We start from the raw sequence: 17,872 nt of genomic DNA on the forward strand, positions 1-17,872 counted from the left end.
CCTGGAAGTGTTCAAAAAACAAGTAGACATGGCACTTTGTGATATGGTTTAGTGGGCATGGTGGTATTTGGTCAAAGGCCTTGACTATCTTGAAGGTCTTTACAAACTTTAATCATTTTTTGATTGCTGTCTGGAGAGGCTTTGGAACCTCTCTTGCCACAGCTGCACCTCCTTGTCTCCCTCCTTCACACTCAGCACCCGGAAGGTCTTGTTATGCTGGCATTCCACACGAATCACCTGCAAGGAAAGCCTGAGTTCGCAGGAGTGGTACCACTGCCCATCCTTCCCCAAGGAAAGAGACCTCTGTGGTGGATGGCATCTGGAGGCTGGGATGATGGGGGCACCAGGGGGAAGAGGGGAGGACCAGGTGGGAAGTGGTTCAGCTGATAGCTGAACTGTGTGTTTGCTGGGATACAGGCCAGTCTTCTGTCCTGCTCTGGTGATTTGGGGTTTTGTTACTGCCTAGGAAGCACCCAGCAGATGGGGGAGATCCTGCCCTGCAGGGATATACAGGGATACCACCCCCCACATCGTCCTTGCAAGTCTCACCCACCAATGACATCCCAGTTGTACTGGGCTCGCTATTTGCTCCCCCCTCCCCCAAACACACCCAATTATGTCCTAGAAGGAAAAGCAGTGGGCCAGTGGGTCCAACAGGGACTCAGGGCTGGCTGTAGAGGGGCCAGCTGTGGAAGGGCAGACTGTGCAAAAGGCAGCGCAGCTGCTTCTCACCCTGTAGTTGTGGATGCTCTTCAGGAGGCACTGGTAGCTCTTGAACATGCAGTAGTTGGGATGCTGAACTCCGCTCGAGTCACAGATCTGACGACATGGGAATGAAGGTCAGAGAGAGAAGAGGAGAAGGAGGGATGGGAACATTGACTGGTGCTCACCCACCTTTCTCGAGCCATCCCTGTTTTGGAAGGCGTCGTACTCTGCCTTCAGCCAGAGGGTGACAGCAGGGTCCTTACAGCCATGGATGGCCAAACGGCTGCACCAGTACTCCAGCCTCATCCCTCTCAAAAAGTCTATGTTGTAGTCCTCCAGGGTCTGTGAGGACCTGGACTGCAAAGGGGTGGGATAAAGTGAGCCATGCTTCTTCCTCCCCTTCCCCAACTCCCAGTCCTGGCTCCTCCTTGGGGAGCAGCAGGACATTCAGCTCGCTCGGTACCTTGCCCTCTGCATCCCCGTGCTGGGCTGAGATCTGAGGGTTGATGTAGGTGGAGAAGCTGCCTGAGTCGCAGTGGACGCGGTTCAGGGTCTCCATGTTCTGGCACTGCTCCCTCTTCAGCGAGCAGAAAGCGCAGTCGGGGCACAGGTCCGTGTGGTGCCGCCCAAGGTTGTCACACACCTGGGGTGGATGCAGCGGGGAGTCAGGGGAGAACAGGAGACTGAGAACCTCCCAAAAGAGGTGCCTGAGGAGTTCCTGTATTCCTGGCTTGGAGCTTGCCCCCCTGGTCACCCAGGTCAGCTTCTCCCAGGAGGTGGCCTGCACACAGTGGGGGCCAAAGGTGGACATTGGTATCCTTACCGAGTCTCCAAACCCAAAGACTCTTCTTTCCATCTCCTTCCAGGCCATGGCGAGCATGGATGAGAGACAATTTCCCTCCAGCACTGCATAGCACAGGACCAGCACTGCCTCATCATTCTGCAGGGCTAAAAGGCTGACAGAGAAAGGGAAGGAGGGAGTGATCTCATTCCTTGTCACAAAATGAAGAGATGTGTCTTTAGTCAGAAACTGAAAACAACACCAAAACAAAGCAAAAAATCCCTTCCCAAAGAACCCTTGGACTCTTGGCTAAACTGCACAGAGGAATGGGGCTCTCTGTAGGGTCTGTACATGCCTGTGTAACACAGAGGCCACAGGGGAGTTGGTGCGCATTTGGGGGCATGTGAGAGGGACTGGATGAGGAGCAGAGCTTGAAGAGCTTTCCCAGGGTCCCTGCAGCAGCTGCTGCCTAATATCATCCAAGTGCACAGTGAGGAGATGTTTGTTAGATGTCTGCTGAGTGTTGAATGTGGGGCAGCCGCGTTTGGGTCTGCAGGATGTCACTTATTAAGCCTCCCTCCAAAGTATTTGACACAAACAGGGAAAAACTTGTTAACCATGAATTAACTGTTCCTCCAAACTGACACGGGTAGCTAAAAGTAGAGAATTTAAGGACAGTGGGATCAGAACAATGAGAATATTTGGCATCTCCTAGGGACAATGGAATTTGTAAACATGGTACAGAACTGTTAACAGACAGGGATGGTTGGTTTCAGTCATCATTGATGATGCAGAAGAGGTAACACATGCTCATTAGATATTTGCTTCTCATGTCTGGAAATAAAACCAGTGATAAATAAACAAACTTTTGATCTGACAGAGAGTAAGAAGAGCAGCAACTGCTTATGTTAAAATGCTCTTAAAATCCATGCATGGGCTAACATGTATAGACAAGTTTTCCTGAGAATATCTGAAACTTCTTGGAGACCTTCAGATCAGCATTAAAGAAAAATAAAGAAGAGGTGGAGAACCTGAAGGAAGATCATGAAGATGAGATTTCCTAAGGCCTGGAAAACTCTCTCCTAGAGGTAGAAGCTGAAAAAGCATCACTCAGTTGAGCAAACACCCTAATGGGTACCCACTCAGTCAGTCAGCACTTTTACCAAGGAGGGCTTCAGCTGGAACCTCTCCTTGTCAGCAGGTGGAAGAGTAATGACTTTTGGTGACTGGAATTTGGGGCGAGATCCATTCAAACCAGAAGCAAACTGCCTCTTCCTGGGGTGTTTAGCATAGGAACAGCTGGTGGGGTGCTTCAAAAAGATATCCCAAACTTCTCTTAGGAGAGGAGTCCATGGCTCAACCACATAGCACTGTTTTTTTCTTTGGGGCTCACCAGACATGACTTCATGTCCTGTGCTGAGCAGGAAGGTCAGGGTGCGTGGTCAGAGCAATTCCTAGACCTGAATGTTAAAAGAGATGAGCCTCCCAGAAAACTGCCATCCACCTGAGTTTACAAGAATTCTGCTGCTGTCTCTGTCACATCCTTTTCCTCCTCTATCTCTGCTCTCCATCTCTGCTGTGAGTTTTTCTGGCCTCACAGTTGCCAATTTATGAGCTGATTTACCACCTCTGGGTGAGCATAACAGCACTGCTGCTGGTTCTCTCCACTCGTTGACATGCTGCTGAGCTGTTTGTGGATGCACAGAGGTTTCACCATGCTTCAGGGAAAGGGATGGGTCTATCTAAAGCGATTTCCTAATGCAAATCCCTCCCTTGCTTCGTACCTGTGCATGTTATTGTCCTAACCACTGCCCTGGAAAAAGCCTAACAGTGACTGTGAGGCAAGGATCCAAGGGGAATGGGAAAAAACCTCCCAGCATTAAGAAGAATCTGTGGGCTGAGATCAGTAATTGATCCAAGGCAAAAAGAGAAAACTTCAGGTAACAGCTTATCATACTTTTTATCTCAGGATGTGGAAGGACACACAGAGCCTGCTCCAGCGGTATCTCTGAAGAGTGCTGGTGAGCAGCATCCGCCTCTCCCGCCATGTAATGACAAGGATTTGGGCCATTAGCTTTCAGCTGCTGAACCTTCCTGATACTGGCTGGCTGAGGTGCAGTGAGCACCTGAGGCAAGCAGAAAAGAAGATAAGGAGCGAACGGCAGCTTTCCAGCACTTGGTAACTTCTGATTTAGGGGGGTTGCTGCAGGAAACTAAAACCAGTTATGAAAAAGCCACTCTTAAGAGCTTCAGAAAGAGGAAAAAATCTTTGACTGCATGCTAGGGCTGGTTATGGGTGATGATAAGTCAAAAAGAGTGTTTTTTCTGGGGATGGTATTTTTAATGAAGGGTCTGGCCTTAAAATGAAAGCCTGTGGGGTTGAAGTAGATAAGCACCACAAGGAGTGTTTGGAGGGGTAAAGCAGGAAGAGAAGGAGGAGGGCAAGTCACCAGGAGTGTATGTATCTCTCATGGCACATAAATATCCCAAGGGTGGGTGCCACCAGGATGGTGCCAGACTCTTTTCAGTGGTGCCTGGCCACATGATGAGGAGCAGTGGCCATAAACTAAACCACAAGAAGTTCCACCTCAACATCAGGAAGAACTTCTTTACATTGAAGGTGGCAGAACACTGGAACAGGCTACCCAGGGAGGTCATGGAGTCTCCCTCTCTGGAGACAATCAAAGCTCACCTGGACATGTTCCTGTGCTACCAGCTCTACGTGACCCTTCCTTGGCAGGGGGGTTGGACAGGATAATCTCCACAGGTCCCTTCCAACTCTAACAGTTCAGGGATTCTGAGGGGGCTTGGAGCAGCCCTGCTGGGGAAGCTGGGCTCACATGAACCACAACTGAGCATCCATGTGTGAATACCAACAGAATGAGATCTGGATCTGGGACAGCTGTGATGCTGAAAGGGGTGTAGGGATTGTAGCTGACAAATGACACAACAGTGGGAAGCCCTGGGAAAAAGGGCAAATGCAATTCTTTGTGCAAACAGAAAAGCAGGGAAGGGAGGTTGATGTCCTTCCACGTACCCAAATGCTGAACCCCATCACTGGGTAGTGCACACAGAGCTGGAGCATGGGGTGTTTTAAAGGGACACTGGAAATTGCTGCAGAAAATGAATGTTGCATGGACTTTATAAGGTAAGGGCTACAGAGCTCTCTTTAGCTTATTGCAAGACTGAATCATGCTTTAGCAGTAACCGAGGAGAGGAAATACTGGGAAATAAGGCAGAAACCACAGTAAGGACTAAAAATAGAAGCTAAGTGCAATAATTGTCATCTCCCCCTCCTGCCCAGCGATTCACTGCTACCAGAAAGACCACAGAAGAGTGCTGCAGATTCTTCTTGTATTACTACCCTTGCCCTGTCTGTCTCTAAAGACAGCAGTTGGCCCCATCAGGCATTATGAAAGCTGGAATAGCTACCAGAGCAGCTGCCACAAGCCACAAGGGATGAACAAGAAGGATGGATGTCCTGCTGGACATAAGGCCCTAGGGAAGACACGCAGCTCTGGGATCTGTGCCCATCACAGCCCTGCCCACCTTGTGTTAAACCGTATGCTGAATGGCACCTGTGCACAACGACCAGTCCCACCCAGCACTGCTCCTCTGGCTGGAATGGAAATGCCTCCAGGCATTTTGCCCCTTTTTTAGGTCATGCTTTGAAGTCCCTCTGAGAGGAGGCGGGACATGGCGAGCAGCAAAGCCGACAGGCGCGGTCTATCTCGCCTTTTTATCCTCAGTGAGGTTTAAGCTTTGCTTAGCGTGATTGATGGGGCTCGGCTGCCAGTTACAGACACACAGTCAGCATTAGTGTCTTTGAGAAACTCTGCAGCAGAATAGCGAGTGTCATCTGCAATCACAGCAGTCCCCCAGTAATCCCAATAGAACTCAGTCAGAGCAAGGCTCAGTTTCAGAGGCAGGGAGAACGAAATCCTCAATGAAATACAATTTTGCCTGAGAGCACATACACCAGGAAAACTTTATCCAGGCAGTGAAAGCCTCCTACAATATTAGGAAGGAGGATGACATATGTTAGAGGCTTGCAAAAGAGCAGTTACAGCTTTAACAACGTGATGCAATTCATCTTTACATGCAGAAGTGGAATCTCTGGCTGCACTGTGGCACTGGTATGCAGTGCATTCAAGAGAAACCACAGATGTGCAGTCAGGCACAAAATCTGTGCATTTACAGGAACCCCACCAGCCAGCAAGAGAGCGAAACCAAAATCACTTCTCCATGAAAACCACATCTAGACACCATTTTTTTTTTTCTCTTGGTAAGCAAAATAATATTTGCATGTCAGTCAAAGCAAGTGGTCCTCAGCCACAAGGTAGTAAAGGATCAAAAAGTAAATTTGAGTGAAAGCAAATATCAAGCAAATATCATCAAATATCAAAAGATATCCTTTTGTAGGTCTTTTCTGTGCATGTTATTGTACTAACCACTGCCTGCTACCTGAGGATGGAGGCAAACAGATCCTCAGCAGACCAGCTGAGAAGAGCTCAACGTGCTCCATAAGCTCCTAATGCATCGGTAGGCCAGAGGAACTGAGAAGGGTGTGTGGAAGGACTGCAGCAAGCTGGCCTGGCCCAGGGCCCCTACTGAACTGCCATGTTGCTGCCTCCAAAACCAGAATGGGGAACCAGACAGCCCCTTGGAAGAGCTGTGCACAGATCCAGAGTGCACAGAGGAGCATGTGCTCGAGGAGAAGCAGTGGCCCTGCACAGCTTTGTGCTCCCGGCTGTTTCCTAGCCCAGGGCTGCTTCTACTGCCCTTGGGGGAGGACAGAGAACTCCTCGGGGCGCTCCTCAGGTCAGGCTGCTTTAAGAACCATCTGCTTCGCGTTGCACGCAGAGGCAAGGAGCACAGCGGGACACATCCCAAGGACCTGTGTTTGCAAGGACACTATTTCTGCACATCACCCAGACTCCTGGGAGATGTGTTTGGAGGAGGAGTGCAGAGGTGATTGTATAGTGCAGGTGGCCACAGTGTGGGGAAACACAGGCATGGGACAAAGCCCTGCCTGCAGCTCAGGCCCAGACTTAACTCACTTTGGTCAGGATGCCAGGACAGTGCCATTTTCAGGCACTAACAGTGCTGGATCACCCTCTTCCTGCTCACTCTGTGCTGGAGTGAGGGGTGCCTGGGGGCACCCCAGGTACACTCCTGCTCTGGATGGGACAGCTTGCTCCAGAACACTTGCCCACATCACCACCTGCTCCGAGTGGGGACATGGATGCCGTGGGGCTGCCGTCCGGTGTGCACAAGGACAGCGCTGCACGGATGGCATGTGGCACCCAGACAGAGCAGACTTCTCCTCACCTGCCTCGGGGGGGCACTTCGGGCTTTGATGTGCGTCCTGGGCCCGAGGTGGTGAAGTTCCAAGAAGAGCTCTTGGTGTCCAGGGATGCATCCAAGGAGAGGGCCGAATGGATCAGCTGCCAGATGCTTTCCCTCAGGCTTTGTTCATCAGGGGATTCCACCGTGGAAGGTGAGGTGGCAGCCCAGGGAGTTGGTGGGCTCGCAGTCCTCCTGCTCTTCTGCCAGGGTGTGGGTGCCTTTGGCGTGGCTGTGGGGTGCTTTGTCGGCCGTGGTTTCTGACCTAACAGTGCAGGAGAGAACTTCAGAGGGGCTTCCACATTGTCCTGCGGCAGGGCATCAGCAGGCGAGAGAGAAGCCTGCTTACGAGGGGTGAGACAGAGGGATGGAGCAGCCGAGGGCGCCTTTTAGAGGCCAGACAGAAAGCTGCAGGGGTGGGGAGCAGCTGCAGGAGACCAGCAGGTGAGCAGGGGTGCCCAGCACAGCTCGGTGCAGCCGTACCTTGTGTGACAGGGGAGCCTCTGCCCGCTGCCGAGGAGTTCACAGCGCTGGATTGCTCCATCGGGGAAGGGCTTGGTAGAGACCAACTCGAACATGGGACTCGCTGCGTGGAGGAGAGAGAGAGAAAAGTGACTCTCACTATGTCACCTTCCCTTCCTCCTCACCCTTCCATTTCCCGAGAGATACTCCCCCCACCTGTCCCACAGCCCACTCTTTACCTTGACGTAGAACTCCTGTTTGAGGCAGCGATACTGGGCGAACTGGCAGAAGGTGTGGAACTGCACCACCTCTGGAAATTCACTGCAGACTGGCCCTGCAGACAGAGATGTGGGATGGAGGCAGGCCTGGATGCACCAAGAGGTGGGGACCTCTCGGGTGGTGGCCCATGGATGCAGGGCAAGTCCAAGCTGTGTGCCCCCAGGTGGAGATCACAGCCTTGGGCTGTTACAGCTCCCGATTCCAGGCACCACATCCCTTTTCCCTCCAACCCTCTGAGGTTTCACTTTGTCCTTCTGCTCTTTTCCACACAGTTATCTTCCCTATGACAGAGAGACAAACTTCCTGTTTCCAGGATCTGATGCTTCTGTTATTAGTCCTTGTTGGGTTTAAAAAAGAGAAAAAAGGCAAGTAGTGATGTAATAGGTTAAAAAGATGACCAGACCAGGCTTGGGAGCACCAGAAAGTCAGAGAATGGTTTGGTTTGGAAGGGTCCTTATAGATCATCAAGTTCTAAGATCATCTCCTTCCACCAGACCAGGTTGTTCAAAGACCCATCCAGCCTGGTCTTGTTGAGTCAGGGATAGAGCTGCCACAGCTTCTCCAGGCAGATGGCTCCAGAACAGATAAATTCTTCAAGGCAGTATAATTTAACATTGATTCCAACCTTGCAGGGGATGGAGGAGGGTCCATGGGGCCAGGATGGTGCTGGCAAACCCTGTGCCTGTACACACATACATTGTAGTCTCGACCAGCACGGCCGGCACACTGACTCCAGAGCTGCAGCTCTTCCTGCAGCAATTGCAGGACAGCCAAGGGCATGCAGGAGAGCAGAAAACACTGGAGAATTGGGTGACCTTGTGCTCCCTCTGCTCTAGGAGTGCATGGCCTGGCTGTGAGAACAGGGGAAGTGCTGGCTGAGAGGGAGGGCATTAGCAGTGAAATTGCACTGCTCATGCACTGTCCTTTACCCTGTACTCACTTCTTGTGCTGAGCAAACAGCTGCACCATCAAAAGCAGAATTTCAGATATACACCATGATCCCAGCCCAGAAAAATGCCCAACTTGTAGGAGAAACTCCAGATCCCCACCCCATCCCTTGTTTAAAGCACAAGGTATTGTAGGGAGCAGTCCAGATCCCCACACTGTCCTTCATTTAAGGCACAAGGTGACTGAATGGGCACAATTAATGCTCATGGATATCTGGATGTAGAGAGCACTGCCATGGCTCTGTGAGGACAGCAGAGGCTAAACATGAGAGGGCAGACACTCTGCTACATCTGTTCCACCTCTCAGCCTGGCTGAAACGTGCCAAAATAGCCCCAAAACTGGAAAAAGGGTAACACAAAGGCAAATAAATTCTGCTGGATGGGTGTATCAGGCTGATGGATGGGAGAAAATAAGGTAAAAAGGGCAACCTGCAAAATTATCCCATCTTCTGGCATTTCCAGATGCTTCTGCTCTTGACAATGGAGTTTCTGAATGCAGCAGCAGTGGGAGTGTGGCTGGACGTGACAAATTGGGCAAATTGGAATTGGGCACCACAAGGAGAGGAACCAGGGACAGGCCCTGGGTGCACAAAGCACCATGGCATCGTGGATTGCAGGTGCCCAAAAGTGAGCGAGGAGCACAGGACTCATCCCTGGGTCTGGTGATGTGGGGTGGGACTCATTCTCCCAACACAGCTGCAGAAACCAGCAAGAAATAGTTGCCCTCATGCTGCAGTCCAATAAGCACAGTTGGCTGATCATTCAGCTCATTGACGTTCATATCTAAATATAAAGACATATTTTTTTATGAGAAAATTGCTCCTATTTTTTTTCCCCTCTGAAGAAAAATACAACAGAAGTAGTCCCAAGTTTTTCAGCTGCACAGATATAATTATACCACTTAAATTCTCTGATGCAGGGGTGCAGGGAAAATATGACTGCAGAGATTTGAAGGGTGCTGTTGCTATGGTGCTTTCTGAACTGGGATGTTTCTTGGCTCCTGGTATGTTAAACACTTAAAAAGGCAGCTCATCAGCTCAAGTTTTCTTAAAGACCTAGGAGAGCCCGTGAGCCAAGATTCTGCATTAACCCTCAGATGAAGCTGGAAGGAGCTGGTAAGAGACCAGGAGCTACACTGAGCTTGAGAAAACTGTGGCCAGTTTTTCCTCTTGCCAGCCCACCAATAGAGATGTGGAGAAAGGAAGGGCCACTGAAGTGGCTGTGGCTTTAAGCCCCATGACCTGTGAAGAGAGGCTGGGGCAGCTGTGATTGATCATCTGGGTGAAGAGGAGAAGTTATAGCAGCCCACAAGGGCTTGAAGGAAAGCTACAAGAGGACCGACCCTTTTTGGTGGTGCCAGACAACACATGGGGGTTGAAAAAACCATGCAAAGGAGGTTAGGGCTGGCCACTGGGAAAAACTTTTTTTTTTTTTTCCTCTCCAGGAAAGTGGTGCAGCACTGAAAGGGATGCCCAGAGGGGCCACAAGAGCTGCTGTGCTTTAGTTCTGCGAGTGTCTCCTCCAAGCTGCTCTTTGGGCTGTAGAACCCAAACCAACCCATCCCATTCCCGCAGTCTTGTGGCATTTTGGGGCAGAGAAGCAGCCACGCTGCTCCAGCTGGGTCCCCGCGCTGCTCTGCGCCTGGGGGCGGGAGATGCCCTTACCTTCGGGGATTTCGCCGTGGTTCTCGTCCTGGTCCAGGTGCAGGATGCTGGGGCTGAGGCAGCCGTACGCCTGGCGCAGCAGGCAGAACATGTTGGCCTGCCAGGGCGGGTGCAGCCTCGCAAAGAACTGCTGGTACTCCCCGTCCGACAGCGGGCTGCCCGCGATGGGGGGCACCGGCGCAGCAGCGGCGGCCGTCGGCAGGGCCAGCACACCTGCGGGACAAACACGGGCATGGGCTGCGCTGTCCTTGGCAGCGACGAGCGGGTGGCAACGAAGGAGCAGCTGGCAGGCTGGCCTGCTCCTGTCTGCTGGCACAGAGCAGAGTGCTGGGACAAACGCTTCAGACGCTGGCCTGAAGTCTCCCTCCATCACTCCTGCCTGCAGGGTGCTGAGGTGACCAGGAGCCCCAGGGGAAAGGGGGGAAAAGAATACAAAGGAAGGAAAAAACCCAAAAACTTTCAAAGTCAGATTTTATTGTGAGTTTGGTTTGGACTGGGTGGGAGTGTTCTGGTTTTGTTGTTTCTTTTTGTGTGGGGGGATTGGGGTTTTTTGTGGTTTCTTATTGTGTCTGGGTTTTTTTTTTTTTTGGGGGGGGGGTATTTTTGTGCTTTTTTCATTCTTCCCCTCAAAAGCCCCAGCCTCCAGAGGCACCCACAATGGTGGTGGTTCCCCTGCTCCCTGCAGTGTGCTGTGGGCACATCCCTGTCCAGGAGGACATCCCTCTGTCTCCTCCCTCCCCTCTTTGCCTCCGGCTGGGCCCCCTCTTCTGCTGCCTCTGCACCCTCCTCTGTCCCCCGCCCTAAGTCCCCTCCAAGAGCCTCCAGCTGCCGCAGGGGCGAGCAGAGCTGAGGGCTGACATGGCCTGTGGGCCAAGTCAGGTGGTCTTGTGCGAGATGGGTGTGTGGCAGCAGCAGAACAGGGCTCCAGCCCCGGGCTCTGAGGTGGCCCTGCAAGGGTGGTCACTTACTCAGTAGCCAGAGGAGCCGTGACGTGTCTGCCACAGGCTTCAGCATCATGGAGCTGCTTGGTAGCCAGCTGGGAGTCACTCACACACCGAGCAGGGCAGATGCAGGATGTCTGTGCACTCGGGTTCTGCCCTTGGCAACGGTGGAACCAACCCCTGGCCATGGCACCACAACTGGAACCCGACAGTGGTGTCACCATGGGGCTGGGGAGGGGCGCTGGGGGGCAGCGGGAGCCCGGGCTCACGCCTGTTCGGGGCTCAGGGGACGTGGGCACTCACTGGGAGGGGAGACGCCAGGATGGTGGGGACAAGGAGGAGCGGGAGCCAAACTGGGAGCTTCTCCCTCTGCTTGGGGATATGGTGGCAGCTGGCAACAGCACAACAGCATCTGGGGCCTGGCCAGGCTAACCTGAGGCTGAGGGTAGCCCAAAAGTGGTACCTCTGGAGTACCTTAAACCCCAAATCATTTTATGCTCTTCTGCAGGGGAAAGGAGGCAACATCTGTTCCATCTGCAGGGGTTTGAGAAGCACCCCATGCCTTCCCAGGAGTGTCCCAGCACCAGCTTGCTTCAGGATGTGGTGGAAAGCTGGCTTGATTTCTCCCAGGCAGACACACCACTTTCTGAACTCCTGAGAAGTCAAGGGACCACCACTCTGCTTCTGGCACAGGTGTCCTGAGCACGTCTCTCTGCACAATAAAGCCTTCCCAGGAAAAAGCAGGAGGACAGCTGCTGGCGAAAAGTGTTTGGGGACCACCAGTGCAGAAGTGCTCAGAGCCCTAAGGACTGACTTTGAGGGAGACCCACACCCATGCCCATTTCTTAATGCTGAGACACCCGAAGTGCAGGGCCCAGACACAGCAACCCTCGAGTGCAGCCCGTGGATCGCAGCCAACACGCTGCCTCCCACAGCTGGGCACCTTCTGATGCGAGAGGGAAAGGCACGGCGGCAACCAGCACGGGCGAGCAGCTGTCAGGCTGGAAAGAAACCGCTTGGCACAGCAGCTCCGGGAAGTGCAGGCTAAGCAGAAGTCAGGCTGGCACAGCAGCACCGCCTGTCACCCCTGGGCTCTGCGGAGCGGCTCCCTCGCGGAACCAAGGGCGAGCTGCGGGCAAAGCGGGCAAAGTTTTCAGCTGCGCAGCAGGATCCTGCTTCAGGAGCCGCTTCTGTCGCAAATCCTGGGAGATTCCAGCGGCTCTGCTGTATGGAGCAGCTGCAGAGCGTGCTGCAGGTGCGCCGGCTGCGGTTGCGAGGCTGCCACATCGCCTGCCAGTGCCCCGTGGCCATCCAGGCTATCAAGGTGAAAGCTCAAATCGCTCCAGCCACGCAGTCTGTTAAAAAGGTGTCTGGCAACAGCGCGTAGCTCTGGGGGGCCCGGCAGGAGGCGAGCTGTGATTTTCTCTAAGATGTCTTGTTGGAAAGTAGCGTTTCTGAGAAGCTTGAAGCCTGACCATTTAACAACAGCACTGAATTTTGAATGTTTTTGCAGCTCTTTAGAAAGACAGTGATCGGGAGAGTTTTTCCAGCTAGCTCTTGCTGCTCATATTAAAACAGGCAACGCTGGTGGAGCTTGCAAATTTTTGGCAGTCCCTAATCTTCCATTACTTAGCTTGAGACATACTGCTTATAGCTGATTTTAGACAATTGCAGAGCCTTCAGATCCCCAGCTCTGTTAATCACCTCTTCTCCTCTGCAACAACAGAGCCAGGGCTGAGCGTGGTCACCCTGATTGAGCAGCTTCCCGGAGAAGTTCAGTGCTGACCTCACTGGCTGACGGAAATGTGGGATTAAGGAAAGAGCACTCATGTGGCATGTCACAGACTCATGGAATCGTAGAATCGTAGAATCTCAGAATGGTTTGGGTTGGAAGGGACCTTAAAGATCATCCAATTCCAAACCCCCTGCCCTGGGCAGGGACACCTCCAACTAGACCAGGTTGATCAGGGCCCCATCCAACCGGCCTTGAACACTGCCAGCGACGGGGCATCCACAACTTCTCTGGGCAGTGCCACATAGTGTTACTGATGTCTGGCAGGTGCTGGTTACACTGCCTGTGTCTACATGTGCCAGCAAGAGATTTATGGCAAGTGAAAACAGGAAACGTGAAGGAATGCAAAAGATGGGGGAACTGTCAAAGATGTCCCCCTTGGCTGGTGCTCTGGTAGCCCTGCCTGTGGGGAGCTGCTGTTTATTTGGAAAGGTGTTTACTGATGTGAGGACAGATTGGCTGCTCGGCACTTCTCATGCACTGTGGCATGCCCTGGACTTGCTCCAGGTTGTCAGAATCCTTCAGAAAACTCACAGTCCACAAGCGGACTATGTAGAAGCCGGCGAGTCTCTGGCATGCACCCAGCAGGGATGAGAGGCTGCGAGAGCGGGAGGTGCTGCTGTGCTGTGTGATGAGGTGTGTGCCAGCTGGCTGTGGGGCACCTGCATTTCAAGTCTCTGCAAAACAGAAGTCATCTTTGGGGGAGGGATGAGGACGGGAGGAACAGTGCCTTGTACACGACGCATCAATGCTGCAGGCTGGGGAAATCTACTCCCTCCTGCTGCATCAAGCAATTATAGTTGTCAGCAATGCGGAGCACGGGGGTGATGTTAATTCCAGTGTTTTCTGATTTCTGAGGGTTCACTTGGCACCTTTAAGGCTGTACCCTCCATGATGCATTACAAGCGGTGTAATTTTTGCAGTGAAGCAGATTTGCACCCTTGTTTTCAGGGTTACCAGAGTTTCCTGCAGTCAGTGTTCCTGTGCCAGCTGGGATCCGGCAGGCTGAGGGACACAGTTGTAGCCCCTGGCCTACAAAGTCCCTGAGCCAGCAGCAGGGAGGTGTAACAGCAGGACAAGGACTCGCGGGAGTCATGTTTTCCATGTTGCTATCCAATTGCATGTCAACCCCTAGCTTTGTAAGAGCATGTCTGGTTTGTGAGGGACCACCCTTCAGCAGATGAGCTCCTCTTCCTTGTGTTGCCTGAAATACTTCAGCTATTTCTCAGCGTTTTCCATGCTGTGTTCCATCACAAACACCACCAGCAGCAGGAATGTCTGAAAACCTCTTGGAAAATCCAGGACCGTGGCTCACAGACCCAGTGTCAGGCCAGTGAGTTAAACTGGGGGGTTGGGGGCAGGGAGAGGATGTCTGGTCAGCTCAAAACCCCATAAAGACGGAGGCCACAAAGATTAGGTGTGAATTCCAGACTCAGTGGCTTGTTAAGTAGCATCCCCAGAAAGCATGTGTCTTAAATAATTTGAAATGCAAGCAGAGGTGATAGAAAAATGCTTCCCAAACCACCTGTATGTATGTTAGAGAATATGTATGCTAGGAAATAAACACCAGGCTGCTTAGGGAGGAGGCCATGAGCAGTTCTGCTGGTGTAGATGTTAGGGGGGTCTCAGAAAGGGCTCGACAGAGCCGCTGAGACATGCCAGGTTATGCATTCCTCACAGAACACCAAAGGGAAGTGTGATAGCTCCATTTATTAAAACATACACCTAAAGGAGCAGGTAGAGACAGGCAGCACTCGCTCTGTTCACACAAGGAGCTGGACAGTCCAGAGGAGTTTCCCAGCAGAGGGGACAGCCCTGCCACGAAGCCATCAGCACCATCACACAGCAGACAAGAAAAGACCCCCTTCCAGTTCAGCACCAACTCTTCCAAACACTACTCCAAGATCCCAGTGCTGGACACCTTCACCCCGTGGGAAGGGCTGTAGGTACCAGCCTATGCAGAGCAGGGTGCAGATGTCCATCTCCACAGACAAAAGTGCCTGAGAGTGTTCTGATTTGAACCAAAATTCTCTGAATTGCTGACTTTATTCGCAGCTTAAATCATCTTCATTCTGCATTTGTACTTTATTTCAGTGGGTTTACTGTCATTGGCTGAGAACTATGCGAATGTGCTGATAAATATAGACTTTACATTAAAATTGGCACTCTTTTTAACTAGGTAGATATGTTAATCTATTCACATTTGTACAAGCACCGCACAGTTATAACGTGCATTAATTCAAATACTTAATTTACATTTTATTTTGTTAGGAAATAGTGAATGAAGCATTTTTTACTTGACATTTAGAAAATGGAATATTTAATTGATTGCAAAAACAGCATTTAAAAGTGGTTTCTTGAATTATTAATACAACCTAAAATGGAGTGGATACATAAAGCCTGCTTGAACAAACTGCTGTAGTCCTTTTAGGCAGGTTTGTTTCACGCAAGAACAACCTGATCCAACCACACTTTTATCCCTACTGTGAGCAGGGGCTTGGACTGCAAAGCTCCAGAGAGGCTTCTTCCCACCTCAATCTTTCTGTGGTGAGTAAATGGGTTCTTCCAATGACTGCATCATTCAGGCTTTTGGAACGAGGAAATCTCAGGGTCTCACACTTCTTTTTCTTGCTTGCTGTCAATGTGTAAAAAATAATTCCTTTCCTACTCCCAGATGGGGTTTCAGTTTTGAATGAGTTGTTTCTTCAATGGCAGCAACCCAGCCCACTGCAATGAAATGGCACACCCGCAAAAACAGACCCAAGTGGACACCTTGCTGAACATTTCTTTCACACCAAGATGTAGGAGTTTAGTGTTTGTCACAGCTTTGCCTGTCCTTAAGGCTTGGGCACAAACGTGGTTTTTTTTAAAAACTAACACTCTTAGTTTCTTTTATGTATTCAGAAAAATAAACATAAATTAGCATAAATTAATCAAGATGTTTGACTATTTTTATAAATGAAATTCATTTTATTCGATAAAAACAGCTATATTTCTTCTGATACTGTAACTGCTAGGAAGCAGAGTTGGATAAACTTCTTTCAGTTTTCTTTGGGAAGAAAGGTAGGACATTTTGTCTCCTTCTATTAGTCTTTAACTCTTTCAGTACTGCAGTCTCCCTTGCCTACTGCCAGACCCTTAGAGCAGATGTTGCCACTCAGGCTGTCAATGTCTTGACAAGTTTGTCCTCCTTGTTCACGTGGCAGGGAGAAAGTAGAGCTGTGGTTGATTACAAAAAGCACAACGGCTCCAAACTGTCAAACCAGCCAGGTCTGGGAGGACATGGGCTTATTTTCAGTCCCTATGAGCAAGTTGTCTCTTGGGAATGTCTTCCACTGCCAACTTGAGACTTGTGGACCGATTTGGCCAACATTTGAATTGAATATACATGACGGTGAGAGAGTGTCCACCACACGGCTCTGAGTGGTGGTTAGGTAAGTCACACCTTAAGAGTGCTTAAAGAAAGGCTGGGTGTTGCTGAGCTGCGGGGTGAGTTTATTCAAAAGCAGGAGAGGAAGGTGGTGCCACTGGTGGAAGGTGACAGTCGTGGCTGGGATGGTTTCCATGCACATTATGCAGTGGAAATGGTGGTGGCAGAGCCTGAGGGGTGGGGGCCTGGTGAGCACATCTGCTTGCTGGAAAGGGGAATACTTTGTGGACATCCTCGTCAGCACATTTGCCCAGCTACCCAGGAATGATGGCTGCAGATGGGGCAATCAAACTGGGCAAGATAAACCGGTCACTTGTGTGCATGACCAATTATTATTAATAAATGGGCTTAACAAGGCTGGAAAATTCTTCCCTCTTGTCATGCTGTATGGCTCCAGCCTCCTAAAACTCAGACTTGGCTTCACTCATCAACTAGGATATTTCCAATCACTCTAAAAGGGCAATTTCTCCAGCACCATTTTAGAAAGTGTTTATGTTGCACTGACAGCTGTTCCAGGAAATCTGCAAGCTAGCCAGTTCTGTAATGGAGTTCATGATTACTTAAACTGAGTGTATCCCTGCTTTAAGCACTTCAATTCTAGGAGAAGTAAACTTCTCAGATCCCATTACCACTACAGTGATCCAGGTAACTATTAACAAGGATCGTAAAAAAAATTCAAGTAATTTTTGACTGATCTTTTTTTGCTACTTCCTGTCAAACTGATTTTATTTTGTTGACCTGGATTTCTTGCTTGATTTAGAGAGAAGCTATTTACTTCCCCGCTGTTCCAGTATTTCACATCTGGACTGTTGTGGCAGCCTTCTTGCCATCATTAAGGACCAGAACAGAGCTGGCTCTTTTCCAGCCTTGTAGGTTTTCCCAAGCAGTCCAGAGTCTGACAGAGATCAGCCCACAGATGCCTCCGGGTGGCTTTCACATGATGACAAACACTGTTTATTAAGGACCGATGATCAAAAAAGTCTTTGCCCCAAGAGGTGCCACTTAAAACCCTTCTTTACTGTTTGCCTAGGAAGCACACCATCCCCATATGACACCAGCACCAACACAGAATAAATATTTACAGAACACTTTCCCTCCTCTCATTACAAACAATTCTGCTATCTGCAGTCAGTAATGGACAAGTGCCATGTTCAATTATATCAAAAACAAAAGGCATTCTAAAAAAAGCTGCTCATGTTTCCAGCCTTGTCACTTTCAGGCTTTGTTCCCACTGGCTTCATTTTTGTACTTTGTATTTTCTAGCTTCTACTGGTTCTTTTCCTCCTCTGGTGATTAAATACTGCACAGCTATTGCCCTTATTTCCTCTCTTCCAAGGTTAGCTTTTAATGTGCTTTCATTTGCATTTATACTTGCAAGCCATTTAAAAATGCCTAGGTTTTATCCAAATTTCGGTCTAAATTGTCTCATCATGTAAGTTAGAGCATTCCCTCAGTGGCAGCAGAAGTCCCTGGAATGCTCCTTGCTACTGGCTAGTGCTTTGAACACCTCTCTAGCCCACAGTTC

At 50.5% G+C, this 17,872-nt stretch overlaps 1 protein-coding gene across 1 annotated transcript; it reads right to left on the reverse strand.

Annotated features, from left to right (window-relative positions):
* Positions 1 to 34: 34 nt before the first annotated feature.
* On the reverse strand, positions 35 to 11,271 carry LOC104687220 (acrosin binding protein). Its single transcript, XM_039557484.1, has 10 exons — positions 11,153 to 11,271; positions 10,185 to 10,397; positions 7,534 to 7,628; positions 7,316 to 7,418; positions 6,818 to 7,097; positions 1,529 to 1,661; positions 1,169 to 1,348; positions 895 to 1,062; positions 733 to 819; positions 35 to 237 (listed from the first exon to the last, which is right to left on the reverse strand). Exons 1-10 carry the CDS (start codon positions 11,199 to 11,201, stop codon positions 109 to 111), a joined length of 1,437 nt encoding a protein of 478 aa, XP_039413418.1. The 5' UTR covers positions 11,202 to 11,271; the 3' UTR covers positions 35 to 108.
* Positions 11,272 to 17,872: the final 6,601 nt, after the last annotated feature.

Source organism: Corvus cornix, chromosome 1 (genome assembly GCF_000738735.6).
Source record: "Corvus cornix cornix isolate S_Up_H32 chromosome 1, ASM73873v5, whole genome shotgun sequence".
Taxonomy (NCBI): domain Eukaryota; kingdom Metazoa; phylum Chordata; class Aves; order Passeriformes; family Corvidae; genus Corvus; species Corvus cornix.